Source organism: Muntiacus reevesi, chromosome 7 (genome assembly GCF_963930625.1).
Source record: "Muntiacus reevesi chromosome 7, mMunRee1.1, whole genome shotgun sequence".
NCBI classification, from domain to species: domain Eukaryota; kingdom Metazoa; phylum Chordata; class Mammalia; order Artiodactyla; family Cervidae; genus Muntiacus; species Muntiacus reevesi.
The window spans coordinates 8,960,363-8,986,794 of record NC_089255.1 but is presented as its reverse complement, the minus strand read 5'-3'; the positions used below and the strand labels follow the sequence as shown (position 1 = coordinate 8,986,794).

Below are 26,432 nucleotides of genomic sequence, written 5' to 3'. Positions count from 1 at the left end.
TTTAGAGAGTAGGCCCTACATGGAAGCAGGTAAGAAGAAAGGTTTGGAGAATGAGTGTTTGGTAAGGCAGCTAATAATGTCTACTGTAGATGCCCCTGACAATTTATAAATCGAGCAGAAAACAGTATGGGGAAGACTTTAAAGAATGATCAATTCACATGGTAAAAATTTAATATTGACTTCTTTCTCTCTCCCTCTTTAGTCGCTAAGTCATGTCCAACTCTTGCGACCCCATGGACTGTAGCCTGCCAGGCTCCTCTGTCCATGGGATTCTCCAGGCAAGAATACTGGAGTGGGTTGCCGTTTCCTTCTCCACTTCTACTTCACCCTGTACACAAATATGAATTCTAGTGGAATGTGAGTATAAATGTGAAAGATAAAAAATATGTCTTCTGTAATAAAACATAGGATAATATCTTCATGATGTATGTAGGCAAAGATTTCTTAGATATAATACAAAAGTACTCACCCTCAAGGGAAGAATGTAGTCACTGGATGACTAAAATCTATATCTAAAATCAGGAACTTCTGTTTATCCAGCATACCATTCAGAGAATGAAAAGGAAAGCCGTAGAGCTCTGTTGTTTACCATTTCTGACTGTTGTAAATAGTTGTCCCTGAACATTCTTATACACGTCTTTTGGGAAACAAAAGTGAGCATTTGTACTTGGAGAAGAATCTGTGGAGCTTAGGGTGTGCATATGTTTAGCTTTAGTAGATGCTGTTGAAACCTGACCTTCCTCCATGGCTTCCTAAGAAGAATCATGCATTCAGTCATAGATGGTTAATGCCCTGGTTGATCTTTATGGGTTGGTAGAAACACCGTTTGTGAGAGAAGGCTTGGCCACACAACGTGACATCAGCCCACAGTGGATGTTTTCGTTTCCTCTTGCTGCTGTAACAAATCACCACAAATTTGGTGACTTACAACAAACTCCTAAAGAATGCCCTAAGTTCCAGACAGACTCTTCTCTGGATCATGTGAAGCTGCAACCCTAGCTTCTTATGGAATTTGGCATCAGTGTTGATGACTAGTAAATTATTTTTCTTGCATGATGATACACTCCCATGAAGAGCCCAAAGCAATCAAACGGTAGGCATGGCTTCCAGTTCAGTGGAGTTCCTACTTTTTCCTCATAGAAGCTTTCTCCGTGGAACTAGGGCCTCTAATCTGACAGAGCCTAGGGTGGCATGGACTTCTGTAGGAACGGATGCTACAAGTGGATTACTGGATGTGATGGTGAAAGATCCCAATCCTATTTCCATCCCTTGGTTTCCTGGTTCCATTCCATGTATTCTATGGGGCAATGTGTCAGCTATTAGCTCAGCACATATATCATATCCTAGAGAATGGCGCCCCAATCCTATGGTGTACTGTCCCTGAATTGACGTTTTAGCCATTCTGTTGCCATTCAATAGCCATTCTATTGTCACAGGCCATTCTGTTGTTCTTTTAAGCTGGTTGCTTCTAGGTGATGAGGCATATGTAAGACCAGTAGATTCTTTGGTCTCCTTGTTCTACTTCCTTTGATCTTAGGCAGTGTTGAGTCATGAGTTTACCATGTCATTAAACAAACCCATATCTGGAATAGATGTCAGTTCTGATAAGGATAGATCATTGTGCCATTTTAGATTCTTCAAGAAGCAGATGCCAAGGTAGGATTAGACACTGGGAATTTATGGAGGAAACATCTGTGAAGAATATGGTGGGAGAGAGCAGAAATAGCAGGGAGAACATTCAGATTACAAAGCAGGTGATCTGACACCCAGAACAAGATGAAGGGGAGGAAAGACTGAATAGAGAAAGGTTCAAACTGCAGTGCAGTTCTTATAAAATCTTGATCAAGTTGATAGTGAGTTCCCAAGTAAAGATTTCCCATTGGAGGAATCATCTGGCTTTAGTGCCTCTGAAGTGAAGTGAAAGTTGCTCAGTTGTGTTCAACTCTTTGCAACCCCATGGACGGTAGCCTGCTAGGCTACTCTGACCATGGAATTCTGCAGGCAAGAATACTGGGGTGGGTAGCCATTCCCTTCTCCAGGGGATCTTCACAACCCAGGGATTGAACCGGGTCTGCTGCATTGCAGGCGGATTCTTTACATCTGAGCCACCAGGGAAGCCCCTTGGTACCTCTACTAGCTCAGTAATTCAAAGTTGTGGAAGTTTAAGGCTGACAATCAACTATGCTCCCTACAGAAGTTTCTCTTGAAGGTACACCTGAGCTGTGTACTCTCAGGGTTGCTACACTGCATTTTTCAGGGTGGAAGGGGTCCTATGAAAACAAGCTGCCACTGGATAATCTTCTCTTGGGATGGTGCCATATCAAGGGGCCAGTATTGGTTTTTCCTGCTGGCAGGTTAGCCATTTAGCAGTACAAGTAGCCAAATGAGCCTTGACGAAAAGAAACCCACGTATAACCATTTTACTAGTTATATATGGATGTAAAATGAATTGCCCCAAAAGTTAGTGGCTTAAACAGCATTTATTAGGGCTATGGGGCCTAATGTGTAGTTGCTATAATGTTGTAATTTCATTTCATAAAACCGGATGACCAACTAGAGGGAGACACCCTGGAGAGATTACTTAAAGAAGTACTGTTGATAAAAACATGACCAGTCTCTTGCTGTCATCAAAGTTAGAAATCTATGTCAGTCTCCTGTTTGACTTTTATTTAACTCAGCAAATACTTACTCTGCATCTACTTGCCATTAGGCATTAAGATTCACGCTGGAGAAACGAAGATGAACATGATGTGGTCGCTAATCTCGACGAGCTCGGAGTCAGTTGAGGGAGAATGACATGCAGAGATGGGGAGACTAAGTTCACAGCCCTGTAAGTGTGGTGAAAACAGCTTGTATTTGTCAGGGAAGCCGTAGCATTCTTTAATAAAACAGCACCTCAGCCCTCCAAGATTATTAGTAATGGAGAATTGCCACTCAGGGAGGAGATGGCTGGACTTTCCTCTTGTCCTGCCAGATTCATGAGTCCTTGGTATCTCTCAGATCTTTTCAGCCTTCAACCATGAATGTTGATAAACTGATCACTTACAGAATCTCCTACAGATTCATTCCTATAGTTCACCTGAGGCCAGGCTGGAATCTTTAAGCAGAACTCAATTAAAGTTTATGGATGGGACCTCCTTGGCAGTCCAGTGGTGCATTTCCACTGTGGGGGGTAGGTTCAATCCCTGGTTGCAGAACTAAGATCCCACATGCCATTTGGTGTGGCCAAGAAAAAAAAAAGGCTTAAGGATAACAGAACAGAAGGGTGTCAAACAGTGAGAAATGCAGCTTGCATAGTTTTTATTCCAAATACCATAGGGCATCTGCTTGCCTAGATCTTGCAGGCCTCCTGTGGTCAGTCCTCTCCCATAGTAACAAGAAATAACCTTCCATTGGTCTACTTTCTCAAAGTCCAGACCCAAAGGAGCAAGGCACAGAGAAAGATGTGTGTGTGTGTGTGTGTGTGTGTGTGTGTATGGGATCGGGGGGTGATGATGGGATGTTCCAGATTATCTTGGTAGCCCTTTTGTTGGAATGAGAAGGCTCCATGACATATTGTTAAATGGAGAAAAAAAAATTTTTTAAGCGGGATTTATTAATTCAAGAAATATTTATTGAGTACCTGCTATGTGCCAGGCATTGCTACATGCTGGGCTACAGTGGTGGAAAAGTCCAACATGGGTCCTTTTTATATGCAGGTAATAGTCAAACAGGAATTCAGCATAATCTCATTAATTATAATGTATATTTTTATATTCATACAAGTGTATATCCTACTGTTTACTCAGTTTCCTATTTAGCACCTCCCAGATGACTTATTTATTTAACAAACACTTTGTATGGGGTTTAATTAAGTACCAGCCCTGTCCTAAGCATTTTATAAATATTAACTCATTTAGGCTTTATAACAACATTATCAGGTAAGTATTATTATAATTGGGCTTTGCTCAGTGGTAAAGAATTCACCTGCAATGCAGGAGATGTGGGTTCAATTCCTGGGTCAGGGATATCCTCTGGAGAAGAAAATGGCAACCCACTCCAGTATTCTTGCCTGAAAAATCCCATGGACAGAGGAGCCTAGCGGGCTACAGTCTATGGGGTTGCAAAAGAGTCTAACACGACTTAGCAACTAAAACAACAACAACGTTATTATTATCACCCATGTTTTACAGATGAAGAAACTGGGGCATAGAAAGGTTGGTAATTTGTCCAGGTTTTCACAGTTAGTAAGTAGAGCTGGAAAGTGACTCTAGACAGTTTGGCCCCAGAGTTCATGCTTTTACCCACTACTCTAAATTCCTGACACTGGGAAATATTCTGCCTATTCCCTATCTTTAGGCATGGGGCCAAACACCATGATCTTAATGTGTAGCCTCAAGCGTGCAATACAGACACATAGACACATATGAAACACACCCTGCGGGCCTGGGCATGTGCTGTGTGCTTAGTCGCTCAGTCACGTCCAACTCTTTGCGACCCTTTGAACTGTAGGTCGCCAGGCTCCTCTGTCCATGGGATTTCCCAGGCGAGAATACTGAGGTGGGTTGCCATATCCTTCTCCAGGGGATCTTCCGGACCCAAGGATCAAACCAGTGTCTCCTGTGTCTCCTGCGTTGCAGGTGGATTCTTCACCTGCTAAGCCATTGGGGAAGGCCTGAGTGTAGGACTGGGTGTGTACAGCAGCACCAAAGGTCTTTTGGCTGGTGTATTACGTTTATTTATTACTGGTTCACACATACAAGATCGTTAAAACGAAGGGGACAAAAAGCAAATGGGTGGAGGCAGAGTTGGGGGTTTGGTGAGATAATAGGTATTTACATCAAAAACCTAGGCTGAGGGAGAAGCTGCAAATCATTGCAGAACTGAGGTCAGAGGTTCTGGAAACCATGGCAAAAAGCAAAGAATGAAGTGTTACAAAGTTTTTGTTGCCTGACTGAAGGAAGATCCTTGAGAGTAGCAAGAACCGGAGCTTCACAATCTTTTGATGTGTGGGTTTTACTGTTATTGTTTCTTTGGTTTAAGGGGTTACCTAATAACTTTATATTAACGATACATGGGGTCGCCAAGAGTCAGACAGGACTGAGCGACTGAGTGACTGAACTGAATTGAATGATCTACTGGATTTCTGATTGTAGCATTTTGCTATGGTGAGTCCATTTTTTTAAATTTTATTTTTATTTTTACTCCTCACACCCCATATGTCATAGCTCTGCTGTGTCACTTGAAATTGTATTTCAGTTTGCCAACCAGTATGATAACAATATTTATTGAATTTAACACCTGCAGTATACTGAACACAGGTGGAGGTTAGGAGAGGAAGATTTACAGAAGACAAGATTTTTGTCTCTAAAGAAATTTGTAATCCAATGAAAAGTTAAGTAAGCACATTCTCATGAAGAACTCAAACATAGGTTTTAAAAGAAAGATACCCCAAATAAAAATGAATATTGGGTGATTCCAAAGTATCCAAGGAGCATGAAATAGACAGAGGTCAGTCTTGCTAGACTTTCTCCAAGAGGTAGGTTTTTAAAAAAATATTTATTTATTTATTTAGCTGTGCCAGGTCCTACTTACCCTGTCTGAGAGCTTTCATTGCAGCATGTGGAATCTAGTTCCCCAACCAGGGATCGAACCTGTGCCCCCTGCTTTGGGAGCACAGGATCTTAACCACTGGGCCACCAGGGAAGTCCCCAGGAGGTGTGCTTTGATGTTGGATTTATATTGAAGTTCTTGAACTGTCAGAGTCTTGACCTGTCCGGATCTAGTCACAGAAACCAGGAGGGAAGCAAGTGTGGGCGAGGGTAAAGACTGAGGTTTTTCAAGAATGATGCCACCAAGCTAGAAAAGAAAGGAGCACTGCCTGCGTTCTCTGGGGGACCCCATCAGGAAGAGGGCGGATGGAGCTCACTGGAGGCCTGCCTCATTTTATGCAGTAGCTATTCTGGAAATATAAAGCAACAGTCAAAAACTGTTGAGTATCTATCATGTGCCAGGCATTGCTTTAAGCTTCATATCTACTCTGTAAGTGAAAGTCCCTCAGTTGTGTTGGACTCTTTGCGACCCCATGAACTATACAGTCTATGGGATTCTCCAGGCCAGAGCACTGGAGTGGGTAGCCTTTCCCTTCTCCAGGGCATCTTCCCAACCCAGGGATCGAACCCAGGTCTCCCGCATTGCAGGTGGATTCTTTACCAGCTGAGCACCAGGGACGCCCCTACTCTGAAAGCGGACATTAATTTTTCTATTTTGCATACAAGGCAAAAGGCTCGGCGATGAGGTTAAGTGGCCTACGTGGTCAGGGTCATCTAACCGTTAAAGGGTAAAACCCCGAATGCCCGCGGGTTGACTTGACCACGAAGCCCAAGCTTTTGGTGTCACACAAATTTTCTAAGTGGAATGTTTAAGATACACTTGAGGTAATGACTATTTATTAGGTGCATTTATCCACGTAAATGCCGAGGTCTGGACTAGAGGGTAAGGATTCTCTTAACTACGTGAGTGATGGTGTTTTATTTCTTTAAACCTGCATCATTCTGCCCCATTTACATAAGATAATGACACCGAAAATATCTTCAAGTTTTGGGTCACCCCGTCCGTTAAGCAGAGAATCTCGCAAAGCCATGCCATGGCCAAAGCAGCCTATCCGGGGAGACACTGAAGTTTCCCCAAAGCCCAGATTGCGGAGACCGGGAAAAGTGTTAACTTGTATCCACACTAAACGGAGGCTTGTTTAAGAACTAAAGAGGAGCCATTTGAGCTAGACGAGCGCAGGTTCCGCGACCGGGGAACTGGGTGGAGGCCGGGCAGGGCGGTCGGCGGTGAGCGGCCCACGGACCCCCGTCTCCCAGCGCCCGCCCTGCGGGTGCGGCCCCGCGGCGGGGTGTGCGCACGCGCGCCGGCCGCGCCGGCTACGCCGACAGCCCCGCCTCCTCCGCGCCGTCCCCGCCACGGTTACCCCGGTTCTCAGCCCCTCCTTCCCGCGGCGCTCGAGGGACCATGGCCGATCCTCGCGTGAGGCAGATCAAGATCAAAACCGGCGTGGTGAAGCGGTAAGGAGCCGGAAGCGGCGCCGCGGCCGCTGCCTCCTCTCCCTCACCCTCCGGCGGCCGAGGGGCCCGGCGGAGCGCAGGCCCGAGGCGGGCCCCGGACCCCAGGCCTCACCTGGGGCGCCCCGGCCGGTGGGCTCGGGGCGGGGACGCGGGGGGCGCGCAGGTGCCCGAGCCTGCCGGCCTCGCCCCTCCGCTCCCTGCCCCTGTTCCTTTGAAAGGCCGGCGGGGGAGCGGCGAGGGTCCCTGGGCCGCACCCCTCCCGCGCCCGCGGAGACGGAGGGCGGCGGCCCGGCCCCCTGCGGTCGTGCCCCGGATCTCCCTGGAGAACCTGGCTGGAGCCGGCGCTTCCAGGCCTCTGCCTGCGCTGAGGTGGAGGCGCGAGCCCGTTCAGAAGTTTAGGAGGGCGTCCTGAGGCCGGCCTTACCCGGAATGGGAGCTGGCGGGCGCCCTGTCATCCAACATGGCAGGCGGGACAGTCCTAAACTGGGCCGTGAGCTTCCAACGCTCTCGACAAACTTCCGAGGCCTCGCTCTCCCCGGCCAGCGTCCCCGCGGCTCGCCCCAGAGCCTTTATATAGGATGCAAAGTAACCATCCTGGGTAGGCCTGTCTGGTAATTCGTCGTAATTCCAACCGTGGTTAGACACTGGAGTGCTTGTGAGAACTTTATTGTTCAGACCCCAGAAGATCAAACTTCCAAGAGAAAAGATGAACAGCCTTCTGAAGAAGCAGGTTATTTGGTAGTAAATCTGTCTAATCCTAGCTCTCTGACTTCTTCCTTTTTGCACACCTTTCCTCTCTGTGTTGATATTTTCACCAGAGGAATGACAAGGCAAAGGGGAGCATGGATTCACTTATGAAGCTGTTGCCTCTGAGGCTTTATTAGTAGAGCCTTACTCTGCTCTCCTAGAAACCGTCATTGTTAAGGCTAAGTAGTAGTGAAGTGGGACAGCTTTTCTGGAGTGAGAGTGCTTGACTTCCAGTCTGGGTTCTGCCATGTTATGTACTGTTGAAGACATGACATCTGCCTCAGTTTCCCCCTTTGTAAAATGGAGTACCAGCCTCATGCAGTTGTTGCAGGCACCTGCTGTTCTGTTTAACAGTATGTGGAAACTACTAGTACATGTTTACTAATGCTATGATTTGTATTCCTATTTTACAAATGAGAAACTGAGCTTTGAAGTTAAAATAGAAAAAGTAAACTTGTTCGGGGTCATTGCTAGTTAGTGTCAGAACAGGGGAAGAACTAAGGTTTCTAACCTACAGTCTTTTGTTTTAAGTTGCAGTGCCCCACCCCAAGGGTATTTTTTTAATGTGTGATAGTAGGAGAGTTGAGATGTGTAATTGAAAACATAATTTGCGCTGTTACTCAGAGTTCTGTTGTTCACTTTTGTTATGCTTGCTTTGGTTATGTCATTTTCATAAATCTATTTGGCAAAATATCCAAAAGGATATGATGAAGAGTGCTTTAGATGGAAAGTCATGAGAAATGACTTCTTTTTTATTGAGGTGTAGTTGATTTACAGTATTAATTTCAGGTATGTAACATAGAGATTCAGAATTTTATTATTTACTCTCCATTTAAAGTTGTTATATTGACTGCATTCCCTGTGCTGTCCATTCCCTTACCCAGCTGGTGGCCACTAGTTTGCTCTGTGAGTCAGTTCCTGATTTGCCATATTCCTTAATGTGTTTTATTTTTTAGATTCCATGTTTTATGATAACATGCAGTATTTGTCTTTCTCTGTCTGACTGACTTCACTGACCACAACGCCCTCCAGGTTCATCTGTATCGTTGCAAATGGCAGAGTTCCGTTCTTTTTTATGGCTGAGTAGTCTGTGGTGTCAGTGTGTGCCATTTTCTGTGTCCATTCATCAGTTGATGGATACTCAGGTTGCTTCCATAAATGATGCTGCTGCAAACATTGGGGTTCGTGTATCTTTTCAGATTTGGTGTGTTCATTTTCTTCAGATAAATACCCAGGAGTGGAATTGCTGGATCATATGGTGGTTCTGTTTTTAATTTTTTGAGGAACCTTGATGCTGTTTCCCATACTGGCTGCACCAATTTCTGTTCCTACCAACAATGTACAAGGATTCCCTTTTCTCCACATCCTCAGCAACATTTGTTATTTTTGGGAGACACACTGATTTGGGACATCCCAGGTGGTACAATGGTAAAGAATCTGCTTGCCAGTGCAGGAGATGCAAGAGATGTGAGTTAGATCCCTCGGTAGGAAAGAGTCCCTGGAGTAGAAAATGGCAACCCACTCCAGTATTTCTGCCTGGAAAATTCCATGGACAGAGGAGCCTGGCAGGCTACAGACCCTGGGGTTGGAAAGAGAGGACATGACTGGGCACAACAGCAACAAACAACTTATTTGCATAATTAAGTTTCTAGGCTTTCAAAGATTCCTAAGTACTTACAGATACTGCTCGGAAATAAAGGTTTCTTTTCATTTTATTTCAATAATAGAGCATTATCAAAGTTTAATTTTGATTCTTTATACTTATATTCATTTATCATTTTAATGAAATCCCTTCATAATTTACTATAATATCTCAAATTGCTTATAAATTAAACAAATGCCTACTGTATATTTTTTCATGGCTGTTCTGTTGGCATTTTGGTTAGAGCTTGTCTGTATGTACTGAAATGAGATATGGTTAAAAAAGCCATAAAATTTGTATTTTAGCTTTTTATTAACCATATTTTGTCTTGGTAGATAACGCTCAACCTGTAAATATTGTTTGCTATTCTCTCTTCTGTTACTTTTTCTTGAAAATTATTTTACTTTGACTCCTTCCAACATCTGCCTTAGTATGCTGTTTTTTAGAATTCTGCGTTGTACTTCAGCAAAGGAAAGGGAATAGATGAGGCATATGTGGCAACACGTTAGTAATTGTTGGAGATGAATGGTCATTCATCTTCATTATATTCTTCTCTATATAAGTTAAACATCTTTTATTATAAAAAGATGCATTTTTAAAATGCATTATATGCATTTTTTTCTCCTCTCCAAAGTTAGTTTCAGAGACTTCTCAATTAGTTCCATGATTCAGACATGTTCTTGGTTTTATGAACTCCCGTTCATAAAAGCATTGGTTTTAAAAAGCTGTCATCTAAAATTCAATTTCTGGTCTCAGCACCTTTTTTCTCGTCAAGATGTTCATTTCCCATAGTCTCATTTACCTTCAGAAGTAACAACTTTTATTTGGAAAAAGAGATTTATAAGTCATTCAAGCCCTGAATTCCTTCAGTTTTCTTTCCAGGAATTGAAAGCCACTTAGAAATATATTCTAGGTATTAGTCCTAGAGTTCAGTTTGGGTAGGCTGTACTAGGGAGGGTGAATTCTTAGAGTTTAGCGTCTGATCAGATCTGCTAAAATTCTTCAGGTGATCTAGGAATTCCCTGTAGTGGGCTTTAATTTAGAAAGAAATCTGGGCAGGCAGATGGAATGCTACTGGAGTATGGAAACAGACGATAAATAGATGCTGGTATTTGGCAACAGAGAGATCAAACAGTGAGTGGAAAGATGCACTTTTCAGCATGTTGGCAAAACAGTGACTTCAGACTGTAAGGAAAGAAGCCTCAACAGTGCTCTAGTCGTAGAGAAACTTTGTTACCTCACATTGTAACAAAGGCAAAGGATCTGATTTCCAGAAATAGATTTCAAGAGAAGAGGTTAGATTCCTAGAAACAGGAGAGTCCAGTTACTAGGAAGGGGTTATTAGTTAGACAGCACTGATTCTGACTTGGTGCCGAGTTTGTCACTCCTAGGACTTGTCAGATATCTCTTTCCCTGCAACATGATTGTCTTCTCAGGGATAATTCTGGCTGCGAGCTATAGAGATATATGTGTACTCAGAGTGAGTAATTATACTAAGTTACTTGAAGAAGTAGCCAGTGTTCACATGTGATTCATTGTTAGTGGGTATTGGTTGGTAGGTTTGGCTCTGGCAGGCTCTTTTTAAAGATTTGAATCCCTGTTCCAGATTGCTAGACCTACTTAACTGTGACTGGGTCACAGCTAATCTGGCAGTCCTAGCAAGGAGTTATCAAATATGACTCCAGATTTCTTCTTTTCCAGTGCAGAACTGTACACCTTTTCTTCCCCTTCCCTCCCCCCTAGTGTCTCACTGGCATCAGTTGTAGGGTTTACTTGGGACTGAAGGGTTTCCGGGATGTGGAACCTACAGTGCTGAAGTTGGGAAAGTCTCGAGGACACCAGGATGATTTGTATTAGTACGTATATACCTACCAAACATAGCAGTGTTTCTGTGTGCTGTGATTATTTCGAGACTATTTGATGATAGTACAACGGTGAAGTAAATGTTGTACTTTACTTAAATTAAAATTTAAATGCATCCTGTAAACACAAAGTTTTGCCATAGTAGCCTTTTTTTTCTGTATTAAATTATTGGTGATTTGGAAAATAGTTCTCTCTGAAGTAGAAGATATGGCATTTTTTCCCCCTCTGGTTTTATTGAGATAACGTTTTAGTTAATTTTTATTAGAATCTAGTTGCTTCGCGGTGCTGCGCTGGTCTCTGTGGTGCTGCAGAGCGGGTCAGCTGCACGTGTGCCCCTTGCCTTGGGTCACCTTCCCAGTCAGGCCGCCGCGGAGCGTCGAGTGGAGTTCCCAGGGCTGCACAGGATGTTCTGGCCAGTTATCTATTTTATGCACAGTATCAGCAGTGTGTATCTTTCAATCCCAGTGTCCCAGTTCCTCCCTCCTCCCCCTCTCCCCTTGGTCACCATGACTCATTGTTAATATTTTATAGCTGAAAGCTTATGCCTCTTAATCTCCCTCACTTATTTGCCTCCCCCTATATGTCTCTTCCGGGCAACCACCTGTTTATTCTGTGTTTGATTCTGTTTCTGTCTAGTTGTATTTGTTCACTTGTTTTGTGTTTTAGATCTCACATGTAGATGAAATCATACAGCATTTGTTTTTTTCTATCTGACTTGTTTCACTTGGCGTAATACTCTCTAAGTCCACCAATGTTGTCACAAGTGGCAAGATGTCATTCTTCTTTAAGGCTAGTACTTCATTGTATGTGTGCGCTGTATTTCTCAATCACACTTTCTTATCCGTTGCTCTGTTCATGCACTCAGTGGACATGGGTTTGAGCAGACTCTGGGAGACAGTGGAGGAGAGAGGAACCTGGCAGGCTGCAGTCCACGGGGTCACAGAGAGGAACCTGGCAGGCTGCAGTCCACGGGGTCACAGAGAGGAACCTGGCAGGCTGCAGTCCACGGGGTCACAGAGAGGAACCTGGCAGGCTGCAGTCCCCGGGGTCACTGAGGGGAACCTGGCAGGCTGCAGTCTCCGGGGTCACTGAGGGGAACCTGGCAGGCTGCAGTCCACGGGGTCACAGAGGGGAACCTGGCAGGCTGCAGTCCCCGGGGTCACAGAGGGGAACCTGGCAGGCTGCAGTCCACGCGGTCACAAAGAGCTGGACACAACTCAGTGACTGAACAACAATAGCAGCAGCAACAACAAATTCATGGGCACTTTGCAGATGCTGCAAAGAACACAGGAATGTATGTATCTTTTACCTTAGTATTTGGGGTTTTTTTGGGTAAGTACTCAAGAGTGGAATCGCTGGATCACATGGTGGTTTTATTTTTAGTTTTTTGAGGAATCCCATACTGTTTCCCATACTGGCTGCACCAGTTTACATTTCCATCAGCAGTACACAGGGTTCCTCTTCTCCACATCCATTGTTTTCTTTTCAATAACAGCCATTCTGACAGGTGTGCATTCTGACAGGTGTGCGGGATATCTCATTGTGGTTTTAACTTGCATTTCCCTGATGATGAGTGGTGGTGAGCATCTTTTCACATCCCTGTTGGCCACCTGTGTATCTCCTTTGGAAAAATGTCCGTTCAGGTCTTGTACACATTTCTCTTCTTTTAAATCAGGTTTTGTGTTTTTGTTTTTATCCTGAGTTATGTGAGGTTTTGTGTAGTCTGGTTGTTAGTCCTTTCTTTGTCGGAAGCAGGTTTTTGGACCGCTTCTGCAGCTCAGCAGTTGCCTCCCCTCTGTTGGTGCTTTGCTTGATGTTTAGTTTGATTGGTCCCGTTTGTTTATTCTTGTTTTTGGTTCCCTTGCCTGAGGGACCAGATCCAAAAAGATATTGTTAAGACTGATGTGAAAAAATATAGTGCCTATTTTTTCTTCTGGAAGTTTTATGATTTCAGATACTACTTTTAAGTCTTATTTTTGTATATGGTATGAGAAAGTAATCCAATTTGATTCTTCTGCATATAGCTGTCCAGTTTTCTCAGTACCATTTATTAAAGATACCCTTTGCCCCATTTTTCAATAGAGCAGAAGAAAAAATAGCATTTATATTTTAAATGCTGATATGTTATTTCAGCTAAATGACATATGTCTGCCATAAGTTTCCAAGTATGATTTCAGTTTATAAATAAGGGTGTTTTTTTAAAAAAGCTGTGTTTATGGTAAATTCAAGAAATTCTTCTGCAAGACCATAATGTTTTCATTCATTTAACATAAAAGGTTATTTAATAACTTTAAGTTAACTTATTTTTCAATAAAGCTTGCTAAAAATGCCCATTGGTGAGTGAATTAATTGATTAAAAATGCTTTCTGAAACTTATCTTTTTATAACCATTTTAGGTTGGTAATGGCTTAAAATCCAATGTGAACAAAGAATGTTAGGGCATTGGAAATAGCTCTGACATTGGCCCATAGTTTTTCTCTGATTAAATGAAAGTGACACCAGTAGATTAGAATGAGACTAGGACAATTCACACTGCAATTGTGTTAGTTTAACTTTAACAATCTTTTAACACTCTTGTTTAAATGTAGCTGACATACCATAATTACAAATCTACAAGCCTTGATTATAGAATTTTACATCATGAATCTGTGGGGAAATTGTATCGATTTTTTTTTTTATAAAGCAAGGACCTTTCCCACACTGTTGCATCTTCCCAAGTTTGTTTATATCCATACCTGTAATAAACAACTAGGTATGATATATGTATATATATATATATATACACACACACTTACACACACACATACACACACACGTTATATGGCAGGCATTAGAAAAGCACAGGTGGTAAGTAAAATTGCCACATTGTTAAACATATATGTAGTCCTGACTTACATTATGTGTGCGTATACATGCTGTTTTTTATTTTATCTTGACCCAAAAGTGAAAACTATGGATGGCACATGTACGTCATGATAAATATGAATGATTCGTATGTTATGTGGAGATAGAGTTTTCTGCCATTAGTTGTACTTGTCTCTTGCTTGCCCCTTTAGTTGTAGTTGTGTATACTTACCCCTTTTAAAGTAATTATGGCTGAAGATAGGATGGACAGTATCTGGGAGAGGTTTAGGACATAGTCTTGTAAACTTTTCTTGTAAGCTTTAGTAACTTTTCATATTTTAGTGTTTTCTCCTCCTCTTCCACATCATAGGCTTTTGATGTGAGTTAAAGTAAGTTCAGCCAAAATGGCCAGCTTCCTACCTTGAAATTCAGCCAACTCTTTGGAATTTCTATATTGTATCCAGTTCTCCAAAGTGGTGGTCAAAGCCATTGTCAAAATGGATTGCAGGTGGTCAGCTCTTCCCCACCTTCTGCCAGCTCCTTGGCAAACATAACTCTTAGGAGCTACACAGCTGTCGACCAGATGTCTCTCTAAGCTGTAAAGGAAGAAAGCTAAGGCCACTCATGACCGTGGTTTTCTCAGCACAATCTGTGTTGTTCTGCAAGTTGAATATGGAAATGGAAGATCCTTTGACTCCTCTGTGTGTGTGTGTGGATATGTTCTGTGTTTTCATTGCGTTGTTTTGTTTGGTAGAAAATGTTTAAAATCTGTAGTAAGCCAGGTTGGAAATTTTTGTTAAAAATAGTAGTCCAGAAGTATTTATAATATAAATGCTTAGATGTGTGGTCTTCCTATTTCAACTTTCCATTTCCAAAATTCCAACTGTGATGCTGTTTAATGTTTCCAAATAGAGCTCATTTAAAAATAACAATGACTGATCCAAAGATCACTTATTTAGCGTCTTCACTCAGAACCTCTGTCTTTGAAGCACTTGGTATGGTGTTGGCATATAGTATATGTTCAGTAGAAGTCTTTCCAGTGGACAAATTCATGTCTTATTCTATAAGGATTTTTAAAAATAATTTTGTAAGCTTTAAAAGAAAGTACTGATTTGGCTGTGCTGGGTTTTAGTTGCATCATGTGGGAGTCTTTGATCTTCACTGTGGCATGTGAACTCTTAGTTGCTGCGTGTGGGATCTAGTTCCCTAACTGGGAATTGAACCCTGGCCCCCAGCTTTGGGAGTGCAGTCTTAGCCACTGGACCACCAGAGAAGTCCTTCTATAAGGACTTTTTGACCTGATAAGCAGTAGGGAGCTATTGAATCAATTATGATGTCACAGCATTATAGTTACTATATCATTGCTACAGTTGGAGTTAAGGAGATGGAAACCCAGGCTTCACTTACTACATTGGTGACCCTGAGCAAGTTACTTAAACTTTAAAAGCCCGAGTTTTTTTAGCTGGAGAATGGGTTAATGATAGTATCTTTCTTGTTCTGTTGTTTGGAAAATTTTAAGGTAATCATGTAAAGCACTTAGCCCAATGCCTGACGTTATGTTCAATGTATGTTAATATGTGTTCAGTATTTATTAACTGTTGTCATCATCATCCTCGTTCTGTAGATGTATAAACAGTGTAGTCTCTCCAGGAGAGACCCTGGAACTTCAGTTCAGTAGCTCATTTGTGTCCAACACTTTTTGACCCCGTGGACTGCAGCACGCCAGGCTTCCCTGTCCATCCCCAACTCCTGGAGTTTACTCAGACTCGTGTCCATTGAGTCGGTGATGCCATCCAACCATCTCATCCTTTGTCATCCCCTTCTCCTCCTGCCTTCAATCTTTCCCAGCATCAGAGTCTTTTCCAGTGAGTCAGTTCTTCCCATCAGGTGGCCAAAGTATTGGAGCTTTAGCTTCAGCATCAGTCCTTCCAATGAATATTCAGGACTGATCTCCTTTAGGATGAACTGGTTGGCTCTCCTTGCTATCCACCGGACTCTCACAAGTGAGAGTACATGAGTACTGGAAAAACCACAGCCTTGACTAGACGGACCTTTGTTGGCCAAGTAATGTCTCTGCTTTTTAATATGCTGTCTAGGTTGGTCATAGCTTTTCTTCCAAGGAGCAAGCATCTTTTAATTTCATGGCTGCAGTCGCCGTCTGCAGTGATTTTAGAACCCAAGTCTGTCACTGTTTCCATTGTTTCCCCATCTATTTGCCAAGAAGTGATGGAACCGGATGCCATGATCTTCGTTTTTTGAATGTTGAGTTTTAAGCCAGCTTTTTCATTCTCCTGTTTCACTTTCATCAAGAGGCTCTTTAGTTCTTCACTTTCTGCCATAAGGGTGGTGTTATCTGCATATTTTTATTGATATTTCCCCCGGCAGTCTTGATTCCAGCTTGTGCTTCATCCAGTCTGGCATTTCACATAATGTACTCTGCATATAAGTTAAATAAGCAGGGTGACAATATACAGTCTTGATGTACTCCTTTCCCAATTTGGAACCAGTCCGTTGTTCCATGTCTGGTTCTAACTGTTTCTTCTTGACCTGTATACAGATTTCTCAGGAGGCAGGTAAGGTGATCTGATACTCCCATCTCTTGAAGAATTTTCCACAGTTTGTTGTGGCTCACACAGTCAGAGACTTGGCCGTAGTCAATAAAGCAGAAGTTTTTCTGGAACTCTTGCTTTGTCTATGATCCATTGGATGTTGGCAATTTGATCTCTGGTTCCTCTGCCTTTTCTAAATCCAGCTTGAACATCTATAAGTTCTTGGTTCACATAATGTTGAAGCCTGGCTTGGAGAATTTTGAGCATTACTTTGCTAGCATGTGAGATGAGTGCAATTGTGCGGTAGTGCAAAATGAGTGCAGTTTGCCTTTTGCATTTCTTTTTCTTGGGGATGGTCTTGATCACTGCCTCCTGTACAGTGTCATGAACCTCCATCCTTGGAACTTGGAACATGGGATTCCGTCCCTGAAACATGTTTTCTTTTAAACATTGTTTGACTGTGCCACATGGCATATGGAATCTTAGTTCCCTGATCAGGGATCAAACCTGTGTCCCCTGCATTGGAAGCCCAGAGTCTTAACCACTGGACCACCAGGGAAGTCCCATGCTTTCTTTTAAATTGTGGGAAAAAACCCTTATTTGTCATTTTCACTGATTGACTCTAGAGAGAGAAGACAGGAGCATGAAACTTGTGTTTTGAATTGATCTCCAGGACTTGGTAGTGGCTGTTTGTCTTTAAATTGCTGAGGCATTGATTCCCTGCTTTGAAACCCCAGCAAAATATCTCTGTTTCTATCAGTGACCCCATCTTTTTTAACACCTTAAAAAATACTGTATCAACTTCATTTACCTAATGTGTCAAAACCAGTTTCCCTCTCATTGCACTTCCATACAGTTTATCTCAGGGAAGAGTAATCAAGTGAGTAGCAAGTTTTTAAGAGTCCTTATTCTGAAACCTATAAATGATTCACCACAACTGTCAGAAGATGTCCCTACAATTCTAATGCTAGTTATTTTCAAACCCTCCTTAATATTTTTTAAACTAAGTTCCCTATTTGTTGTTGATATTCTTTTACCTGTGCTAAAGAAATATCTTACGGAGCCTTATGTGTGCACATGTGCTTTAACTTAGGGTTTATTTGTCTCCAAACAAGTAGGCATCTACTTTTTCACTAAATGACCCTCAGTTTCTGAACCATACTAAAATGATATGCTTTTAATGTGCATCATTGCCTGAAATACGTCTGTACTCTATGAAGCCTTTGAAGACCTGTAGGTTTACTGAAGTGTAAGTCATCTTAGATTACTGGTACAGTGCTTTTCATTTCAAACCTAGGATGTTAAGTTCTAAGGCCTCTGCACTATTTAAGATTTACAAAAATTTTCTTAAGGCCAAGCAGTTCTTTTCATCTTTTTAGGGACCAAAGGGATGGTATATAATACATTGTTTATACTAAAACAGGCATTTAATACCTATTTGCAAATTGAGCCAAGGAATGGGGAAAACCAGAAAAGAAGTCAATTATATGAGGGGGAACAGCTCACATAATTGAAGTTTGCTTTTGTAACTAAAAGTGAGAGACTGAAAAGAGAGAGATTGCTGAATACTCCAGTTATACTTCAAAAGAGCAATAAAATAGCTGCGGGTACCCAGTCTTCACTTAAAGACTTTTGTCAGGATAGTGTTTTTGTTAGAGAAATGAAATATAAAATATGTTTATATCAAAGATTTCTTTCAAAGTTGACAACTTTGAAGGGTTTTTTTTTAAGATGTGGTTTTAATTCAAGGATAATTGCTCTGCAGTTGTGTGTAGTCTGCTGGGCAACATGAATCAGCCAGAAGTGAACATACATCCCCTTCCTCCTGAGCCTCCCTTCCACCCTCACCCAGGACTTTTTGCAACTAGAAAGAAAGTCTATTGTTGAAACATTTTCAATTATTAGTAAGTTTAATCTAAAAAAGGTTTTGTAGTTTACCTAGAGCTAACCAGAGCACCATCTCCTTTTGATTCTAACTTACTAAAATTGTGTGTGTGGTGTAACTGCCTATTGATAAGTTAATTACATAAATAGACTCATCTATACCAGGATTTTTTCCTGAAACCTAAGAAAAATAGTAACGATATAGGTAAATTGAAATCTCATTATGGGTAGTAGGTGATATTTAAGGGAAACTTAATATGTCAAAATTTTGGGCCCAGTCCTTAAAGAATTTTTGTTCTATTAAACTTTACAGTGTATGTATATCTTAACATTTCTTCTTAGAATTGCAGGTGTCTCGTATCTCTTTACATAAATCCCAAATCTTCAGCTTTCTCCTGAGCTTTAAACTCATTTTAAATGATTGACTTTATGCCCTTACTTTAGTATCCTCTGGTTTCAGACTTTATCTGACACTAATTATTTTCTCAAATGTGATCTTCTTCATCTATTTTATGAAGAAAAAAAGTTATTTCATGTATGAGAAAAATCTAGAAAAAGCATAATAAACCTGAAATGAAACAATATAGTTATACTTGCTGGAGAAGGCAATGGCACCCCACTCCAGTGTTCTTGCCTGGAGAATCCAGGGACGGGGGAGCCTGGTGGGCTGCCGTCTCTGGGGTCGCACAGAGTCGGACACGACTGAAGCGACTTAGCGGCAGCAGCAGCAGCAGTTACACTTGCAGTGCCCTTTCTGAATTTGTTCCTTTTCTTCTTTGCCTTTAAGTAATTATTATTCTGCATTTGATTTTTGTCTTCCACACATTTGTTTTTTTGGTTGTGGTGCGCGTTATGTGGAATCTTTCCCACCTCGGTGCACGTCATGGTTTCCCAGGATCGAAACCATGCCCTGTGCAGCGGCAGCTCAGAGTTTTAACCACCAGAGCACCAGGGAAGTCCCTCCACACATATTTTTAAACTTTTAGCTTATATGTAGGTATACATGAACCATATTAAAGTATTGTTCTGCACACTTACCTGCCTTATGTAACATAAAATATGCCTGGAAGGTACATAGGAAACTGGTCATGTTGGTTGTCCCTGGGAGAGAAACTGTGTAACTGAGGACAGGGGTGGAGGAAATTCTTGTAATTTTGAATCATGTATTACCTATCAAAATATGGATTCATTTAAAAATTATGAGTAGTGTCATATTGTAGGAATCTTTCTGTAACCTAGTTTCTGTGCATATTACTGTTCTTGAGATTTCTTCTTGTTGAAACTGTCAGCTCTAATTCATTCTCTTGTGTGAATTTACTAGTTTTTTTTTCCATTCTCGTGTTGGTAAATATTTAGTTTTAACTTTTTCCAGTTTTACAAATGATGCTACAATGTACTTTGTTAAATATGGCTTTTAGTGCACATATATAATAGTGTAAGGCAGATTTTTATAAGGAATGGGCCCTGGATGGTTTACAGGTATATGAGAGTGTAACTGTCCTTAATCTTCATGATGGCCAAGTATGGCCAAGAAGAGCCATGGACTGTATGGGGGAAGAACCTTTCAGACAAGATCAACAGTTAATACAAAGGCTTGGAAAATAATGATTGGCCTGTTTGGGGAAGAACATCCAAGTGATAAAGGGGAGGAAGTGTAGGAGACACTTTCAGAAGTAGGAGGGAGAGGGTATAGATCCTACAGGGCCTGTCTCATGTGAGGATTTGGACTCAGGTCTCAGAAGACGTCACCACCTCTGCAGAAGTTTCCTGGCTGTCTCCTTTCTCTGTTTTCTTAAAGAACTATCTAATATCCCCCTCTTACCCGTGGGGGATATGTTCTTTGATTGGAGTTGCGTGGGGGGTGTGGAAGAAAGGGAAGGAGGAAAGGACAAATGAATGTGCCTTACCTTGATCCCAACCGTTTGTTCTCGCAGACTCTGTGCTTTCTTCTGTTCCAACCCCTCAGTGGAAGAGTCACCACTTCTGTTGCAGGGCTTGCAGTAATTTAGGAGGCATTTCTGGAATCCATTCTGAGTGTTTTTCCTTTCTAGAAGCTTAGCTATACATGGTATACATAATATCCTGTAGAAAATGTTGCATACATGAACTTAATAGTGTTAAATAGCCTTTTGTGGGACAGTTTGTGAAGCTTAACACCCAAGTATGTGTAGCTTTTTTCGCATGCCTACTGAGATCCTAGAAACTTGACTATAAATAACACCTTTGCAGTGTAACTGAGTCCCTAATTGGAGAATGCTTGAATTATATTGTGTTAACTTGGTTTCATGTTTACTTTAAATTTTTTCTGCCTCTTGCTTTCATGGAATATTATCAGCCATTAATGTATCTCTACATGTTCCTGCTTCTAGTGCTTTGTATTTAGGTCTGTTTACATTTCTCACTGTCTTTTTGCTACTGCTAACATGTTTTAGGGGAACTTAGACTGTTTCATTTATTTCTGAATAATGAAGTGAAAATAGAAATTGTTAGAAGTCTTGCCTTTTATTATTGCTTTACTTGAACTAGACCCTCTATAGCTATCATAATATTGTACATTCATCTTCTCTAGGATATAAGCTCCATGAAGGCAGGGATATAGTTCCCAGAGGCCTGACACAAAAAAGGACTCTTGGTAAATATAAAATGAATGAATTTACTTGGTGACATTTTAAGTTCCTTGAAAACAGAAACAGTATCTCATTCTTCATGCCTCTTTAATATATTTAAACAGTCTTTTGAACAATTTTCAGTATAGACATGGCACAAAATTATCCCTACATCTTAGATACTTACTTAAAGATAGATGCACAATGAAATATAAGTCTGTCACCCCTATCCATTAAGCACCTAGTTTTTCCCTCTTGGAGCCACTATTATTACTCATTTGTGTGTGTGTATCCTTCTAGAGATATTCAGTACTTGCATAAGTATTTACATTTATGTCTTTAAGAACAAATGATAGTTGGGCTCCACTCTGCAGGCCTGCAAAGCCTATACTTGCCCAGTTTCAAGGCCGAAGAAAGAGCCTGGTGTCAGCAACAGAGTTATCAGTGGTTTATTGGATAGAGGGAATCTTACGTGTCTGAAGCAAGATCCTGAAGTGATACCTCACCATGTGTGGCAGATGGCAGGCAGGATGTGGTGGCAGTTTCCAGGAGGAGTGAGCGGGGTTTGGCGGTTCTGGGGAGTTGATGTCAGGTTGGCTCGTCAGTTACCAGGGAAACTGGCAGAGGTGCATGCGCCTCACTGCCCCTTTGATAAGAACAGTCACTAGTTGGGGCCTTAGGCAAGTATATGGGAAGATCAGTCCGTGGGCAGCTTGTGGATGAAGCAGGCACTGGCTGAGCACAGCTTGGTATGCACAGAGAGCAAGAGAAGAGCTGTCTTGGGGGGCCTGACCGTACAGTCGTCCTCTCTGTAGACACTGTTTTAGCGTGTTCTATATGGACATACCACATTTTTTAAAAACCCAGTTTTCTATTAGTTTTCTCTGGTGTCTCAGACAGTAAAGAACCTGCCTGCAATGCTGGAGACCCAGGTTCAATGCCTGGGTTGGGAAGATCCCCTGGAGAAGAGAATGGCAGCCCAATCTAGTGTTCTTGCTGGGAAATCCCATGGACAGAGGAACCTAGTGGGCTGCAGTCCATGGGGTCACAGAGTTGGACATGACTGAGCCAAACTAACACTTTATTTTGCTTTTCTATTGATGAACTTCTATATTGTTTCCAGTATTTTATTCTGAAAAATACCTCAGTGAGTTTTCTTGTATGTGTGTAGTTTTACAAATGTGCAGATATATCTGTAGAATAAATTCATACAAGTGGAACTGTTGGTGTAGGGAAGGAGAAACTTTTTTCTGTTTGCTCCTAAACACTCCGGCTGGGACCCTCTATAAATTAGACAAAAGAAAGACTAACAAGGAAAAAAAATAAATTATTAACACGAAAACACAGAGGAATATTCAATAATGAGCAACTCAAAAGGATGGTTAGAATTTGGCCTTACGTAGCATCTTAACAAAAGAACAGTAAATTTGTAGAGAAAAGATAATACAAGGGAAAGGGGCTTTGAGCCCCTAGCAGAGTACGAGGAGGTAAATACTGGGGAGATGACTCCTGAGTGGTGAGGGCTGATCAGTAAAGTCTGTCGTGCAGATTCCTCTGGCTCTTCTCTGGGCTGGTAAGGCTCTAGAGTGATTCATCTGGTGATTAACTTCTGTCTTGTGGTAGAGAAGAGAGGGGAGACACCATTACAGATTTCTGTCCAGCTTTTAGGTAAGTGGGAGGGGGCAGATGACGTTTCTTGTATCTGCTTTTTCTCAGTTGCCTTCAGCTCAAAATTACCCTTATGTTAAAGTGACCTGTTTTGGGGTGACATCTGCTGCTGCCATTCACGGACTCAGGTGGCTTATGTGTTTAAAATTTTGAGAGATACTGGCAAGTTGCCCTCCAAAGAGGTTTATCTATTTGTAATTCCACTGATGACTTAATACAGTATTTTGTTAATATGCAGTTTAATATTCTTTTGGTATGGAAAGAATTAAACTGTTGGGGAGGAAAAATTTTCCTCTACCCTTCAAAGAGTCTTTCAGCTGGTCTAATAATTAAATTGACAGGAGACAAATTAACAAGAGAAAATCCAGTTTAACTTGGTATGTACAGGAACCCCACCTACCTGAGCATTTCAAAGACAGAATGGAAACACGAGGCAAGCACGCCGGTCGGAGCTAAGGAACAGAAGGGGGCCGGGGCTTCACAGGAGAAGGGGTAGTTTATAGAACAATAAAGAGGACAGATGTTTGGTCACTAGTTGTTTGTCCTGCCATGTAGATGGGTCACTCAGATAAAATATATTTTTGCTAATAATTCAGATTGTGGGGAAGACCCCCAATTTAAATTCTCCTTGGTAGTTAAAGGAGGGGCAGAAGTTTCTCTTGATCCGCAGGGTCTTCATTGCCTTTTAGCTCAAAACAATCCACATGTCAAAGTGGCACATTTTAGGGAGGCTCATTCTGAACCCCTTCAGTCCCACCTTTGAAACTTCTCTGAGAAGGCTCACAGTCCAGAAGTTGAGTTGGTAGGTTACTTCACCTCACTCAGTCCCTTAGTCCTGACAATAAGTCAGTTCAGTTAAACAATTGCGTCTCATTTCAGGCCCTGGAGAAGGGCATGGCAACCCACTCCAATATTCTTGCCTGGAAAACCCCATGGACAGAGGAGCCTTGCAGGTTACAGTCCGTGGGGTCACAGAGTTGGACACGCTGACTGACTAACACTTCGACTTTTCAAAGTCAGTCTTAGTTCCTTAAATCTGTTTGGTCACTATTTGAGTCAGTCTATGGACATTCTTAAACATGACATTCCAGCCAAAACCTTGGCAATATGACCAATGTTTCCAATTATATCCTGTTATAAGTAGATCATATTCCTTTTGAATTTATGCAGATAAGTTTGCTGCTTAGAAAATAAGAATATTCAGAGTTTCCAAATTCTGGAAGGATCAGATAGGGAGAAAGAAAGAAATGATTCAGTTCTCTTACAAAGGTATAATTTACCAAATCTTTAAGTCATAGTGAACTTAAGAGGAAAGGTTTTTTTTATATCTGGAAAACAAAATGTTAGAAAACCAGCATGAGAAGTCTAAAAATTATGGTCATCCTTATTAGCGCATTTAATCTCTTATAATTAATTGTTGTTGATCTTCATCTTAGGTTAGCAGCTTTATAAATAATTTTCCATTAAAGTTTTAGAAAATTTTACCCAGTTCCATGTTATATAGAATCCTAAAGTTATAAAAAACCTTCATTCTAGAGTATTTGTCAGGATCTTTTCTATGAATCTCCTTGAAGGTGAAGCATTTTGTAAAGCATCAGAATAAAGCAATAATTGTAAATGACAAATGATTTAAATGTCTATTATTACAGATTCAGTGAGTTCATTATTATGGAATTAACAAGGAGGTTTGGTTATTTCTATAACATTCAACATATTAGAATAATAACTGAAATTAAAGCTGTTAATGTTATACCAGGACACATCTAATTTGTAAGAATTTCCTATTTCAGGAGCATTTAGGTTAATAACATAGGTCTACACAAATGTGATCTAAGAAGGTTTTAGCATCACTTATTTGACATTGCTTGCCATGTAATTTGACATACCAAATAAGCCTAATTAATATAGCATATCTCTTTCTATAAGAAGAAAGAGCAAATCCTTTGAAATGTTTTGGGGCCCTCTGAAAAATCCCAAAGTTAGCAGGAGGTCAAAAGGACTTTAGTCTTTGGTTTTGGGAACTTTGTCAAAAGTATTAAAAGGTTTGGACATTTGACTAAATAGGATCACAGATTGTTATGAAACAATACTTAATTATATATATATATACATATATATTTTTGTATCTTAATTATATATTTGACCAAAGTGATGATACAGTATTTCAAAGGCAAATATATTTTAAATCTAGCATTGTGTACATGTCCTTCCTAAACTCTCTAACTATCCCAGCAACCACAAGTTCATTCTCTAAGTCTATGTCTTTCTGTTTTGCAAATAAGTTCATTTGTATCATTTCTTTTTGGATTCTACATATAAGGAATGTCATACAATGTTTCTCCTTCCCTGACTTACTTCACTCAGTGTGACAGTCTCTAGGTCTATTCATGTTGCTGTAAATGGCATGCTTTCATTTTTTAGTGGCGGAGTAATATTCTATTGTATATATGAACCACATCTTCTTTATCCGTTCCTCTATCTGATGGACATTTAGGTTGCTTCCATGTCTTGGTTATTGTAAACAGTGCTGCAGTGAACATTGGTGTGCATGTATCCTTTAGGATCATGTTTTTCCTCATAATAGGCATGGTAATTCTAGGCTGTAACTCCTCTGATATGCAGATGACACCGCCCTTATGGCAGAAAGTGAACAGGAACTAAAAAGCCTCTTGATGAAAGTGAAAGAGGAGAGTGAAAAAGTTGGCTTAAAGCTTAACATTCAGAAAACTAAGATCATGGCATCTGGTCCCATCACCTCATGGGAAATAGATGGGGAGACAGTGGAAACAGTGTCAGACTTTATTTTTTGGGGCTCCAGAATCACTGCGGATGGTGACTGCAGCCATGAAATTAAAAGACGCTTACTCCTTGGAAGGAAGGTTATGACCAACCTAGATAGCATATTAAAAAGCAGAGACATTACTTTGCCAACAAAGGTCCGTCTGGTCAAGGCTATGGTTTTTCCAGTGGTCATGTATGGATGTGAGAGCTGGACTGTGAGAAAAGCTGAGTGGCAAAAAATTGATGCTTTTGAACTATGGTGTTGGAGAAGACTCTTGAGAGTTCCTTGGACTGCAAGGAGATCCAACCAGTCCATTCTAAAGGAGATACGTCCTAGGTGTTAATTGGAAGGACTGATGCTGAAGCTGAAACTCCAGTACTTTGGCCACCTCATTGGAAGAGTTGACTCGTTGGAAAAGACCCTGATGCCAGGGGGGATTGAGGGCAGGAGGAGAAGGGGACGACAGAGGATGAGATGGCTGGATGGCATCACCGGCTCGATGGGCATGAGTTTGAGTAAACTCCGGGAGTTGGTGATAGACAGGGAGGCCTGGTGTGCTGTGATTAATGGGGTTGCCAGGAGTCAGACACGACTGAGCGACTGGACTGAACTGACTGAACTGAACTCCTCTGAGTGCTGGCACCAGGTTTAGTAGGACCCTAGCTACAGATGGAATTTACCCTGCCTTTCTGTCCAGCCATATTTCAGAGTCCTGAGCCCCAGGATTAGCAAGACGAGTTCTCAAAACACAAAACAAGCTTAGTAAGATGTTGGCCTTTAAAAAAGATACGTCTGCAT

The 26,432-nt window shown here is 41.4% G+C and overlaps 1 protein-coding gene across 1 annotated transcript in view; it reads left to right on the top strand.

Moving 5' to 3' along the window:
• Positions 1-6,893: 6,893 nt before the first annotated feature.
• TBCA (tubulin folding cofactor A) overlaps positions 6,894-26,432 on the top strand; it is a 77,306-nt gene continuing 57,767 nt past the window's right edge. Inside the window, exon 1 of the mRNA XM_065941542.1 lies at positions 6,894-7,049. Coding sequence (XP_065797614.1) covers positions 6,997-7,049 — 53 coding nt within the window. The 5' untranslated portion in view covers positions 6,894-6,996. The remainder of the gene's footprint in view (positions 7,050-26,432) is intronic.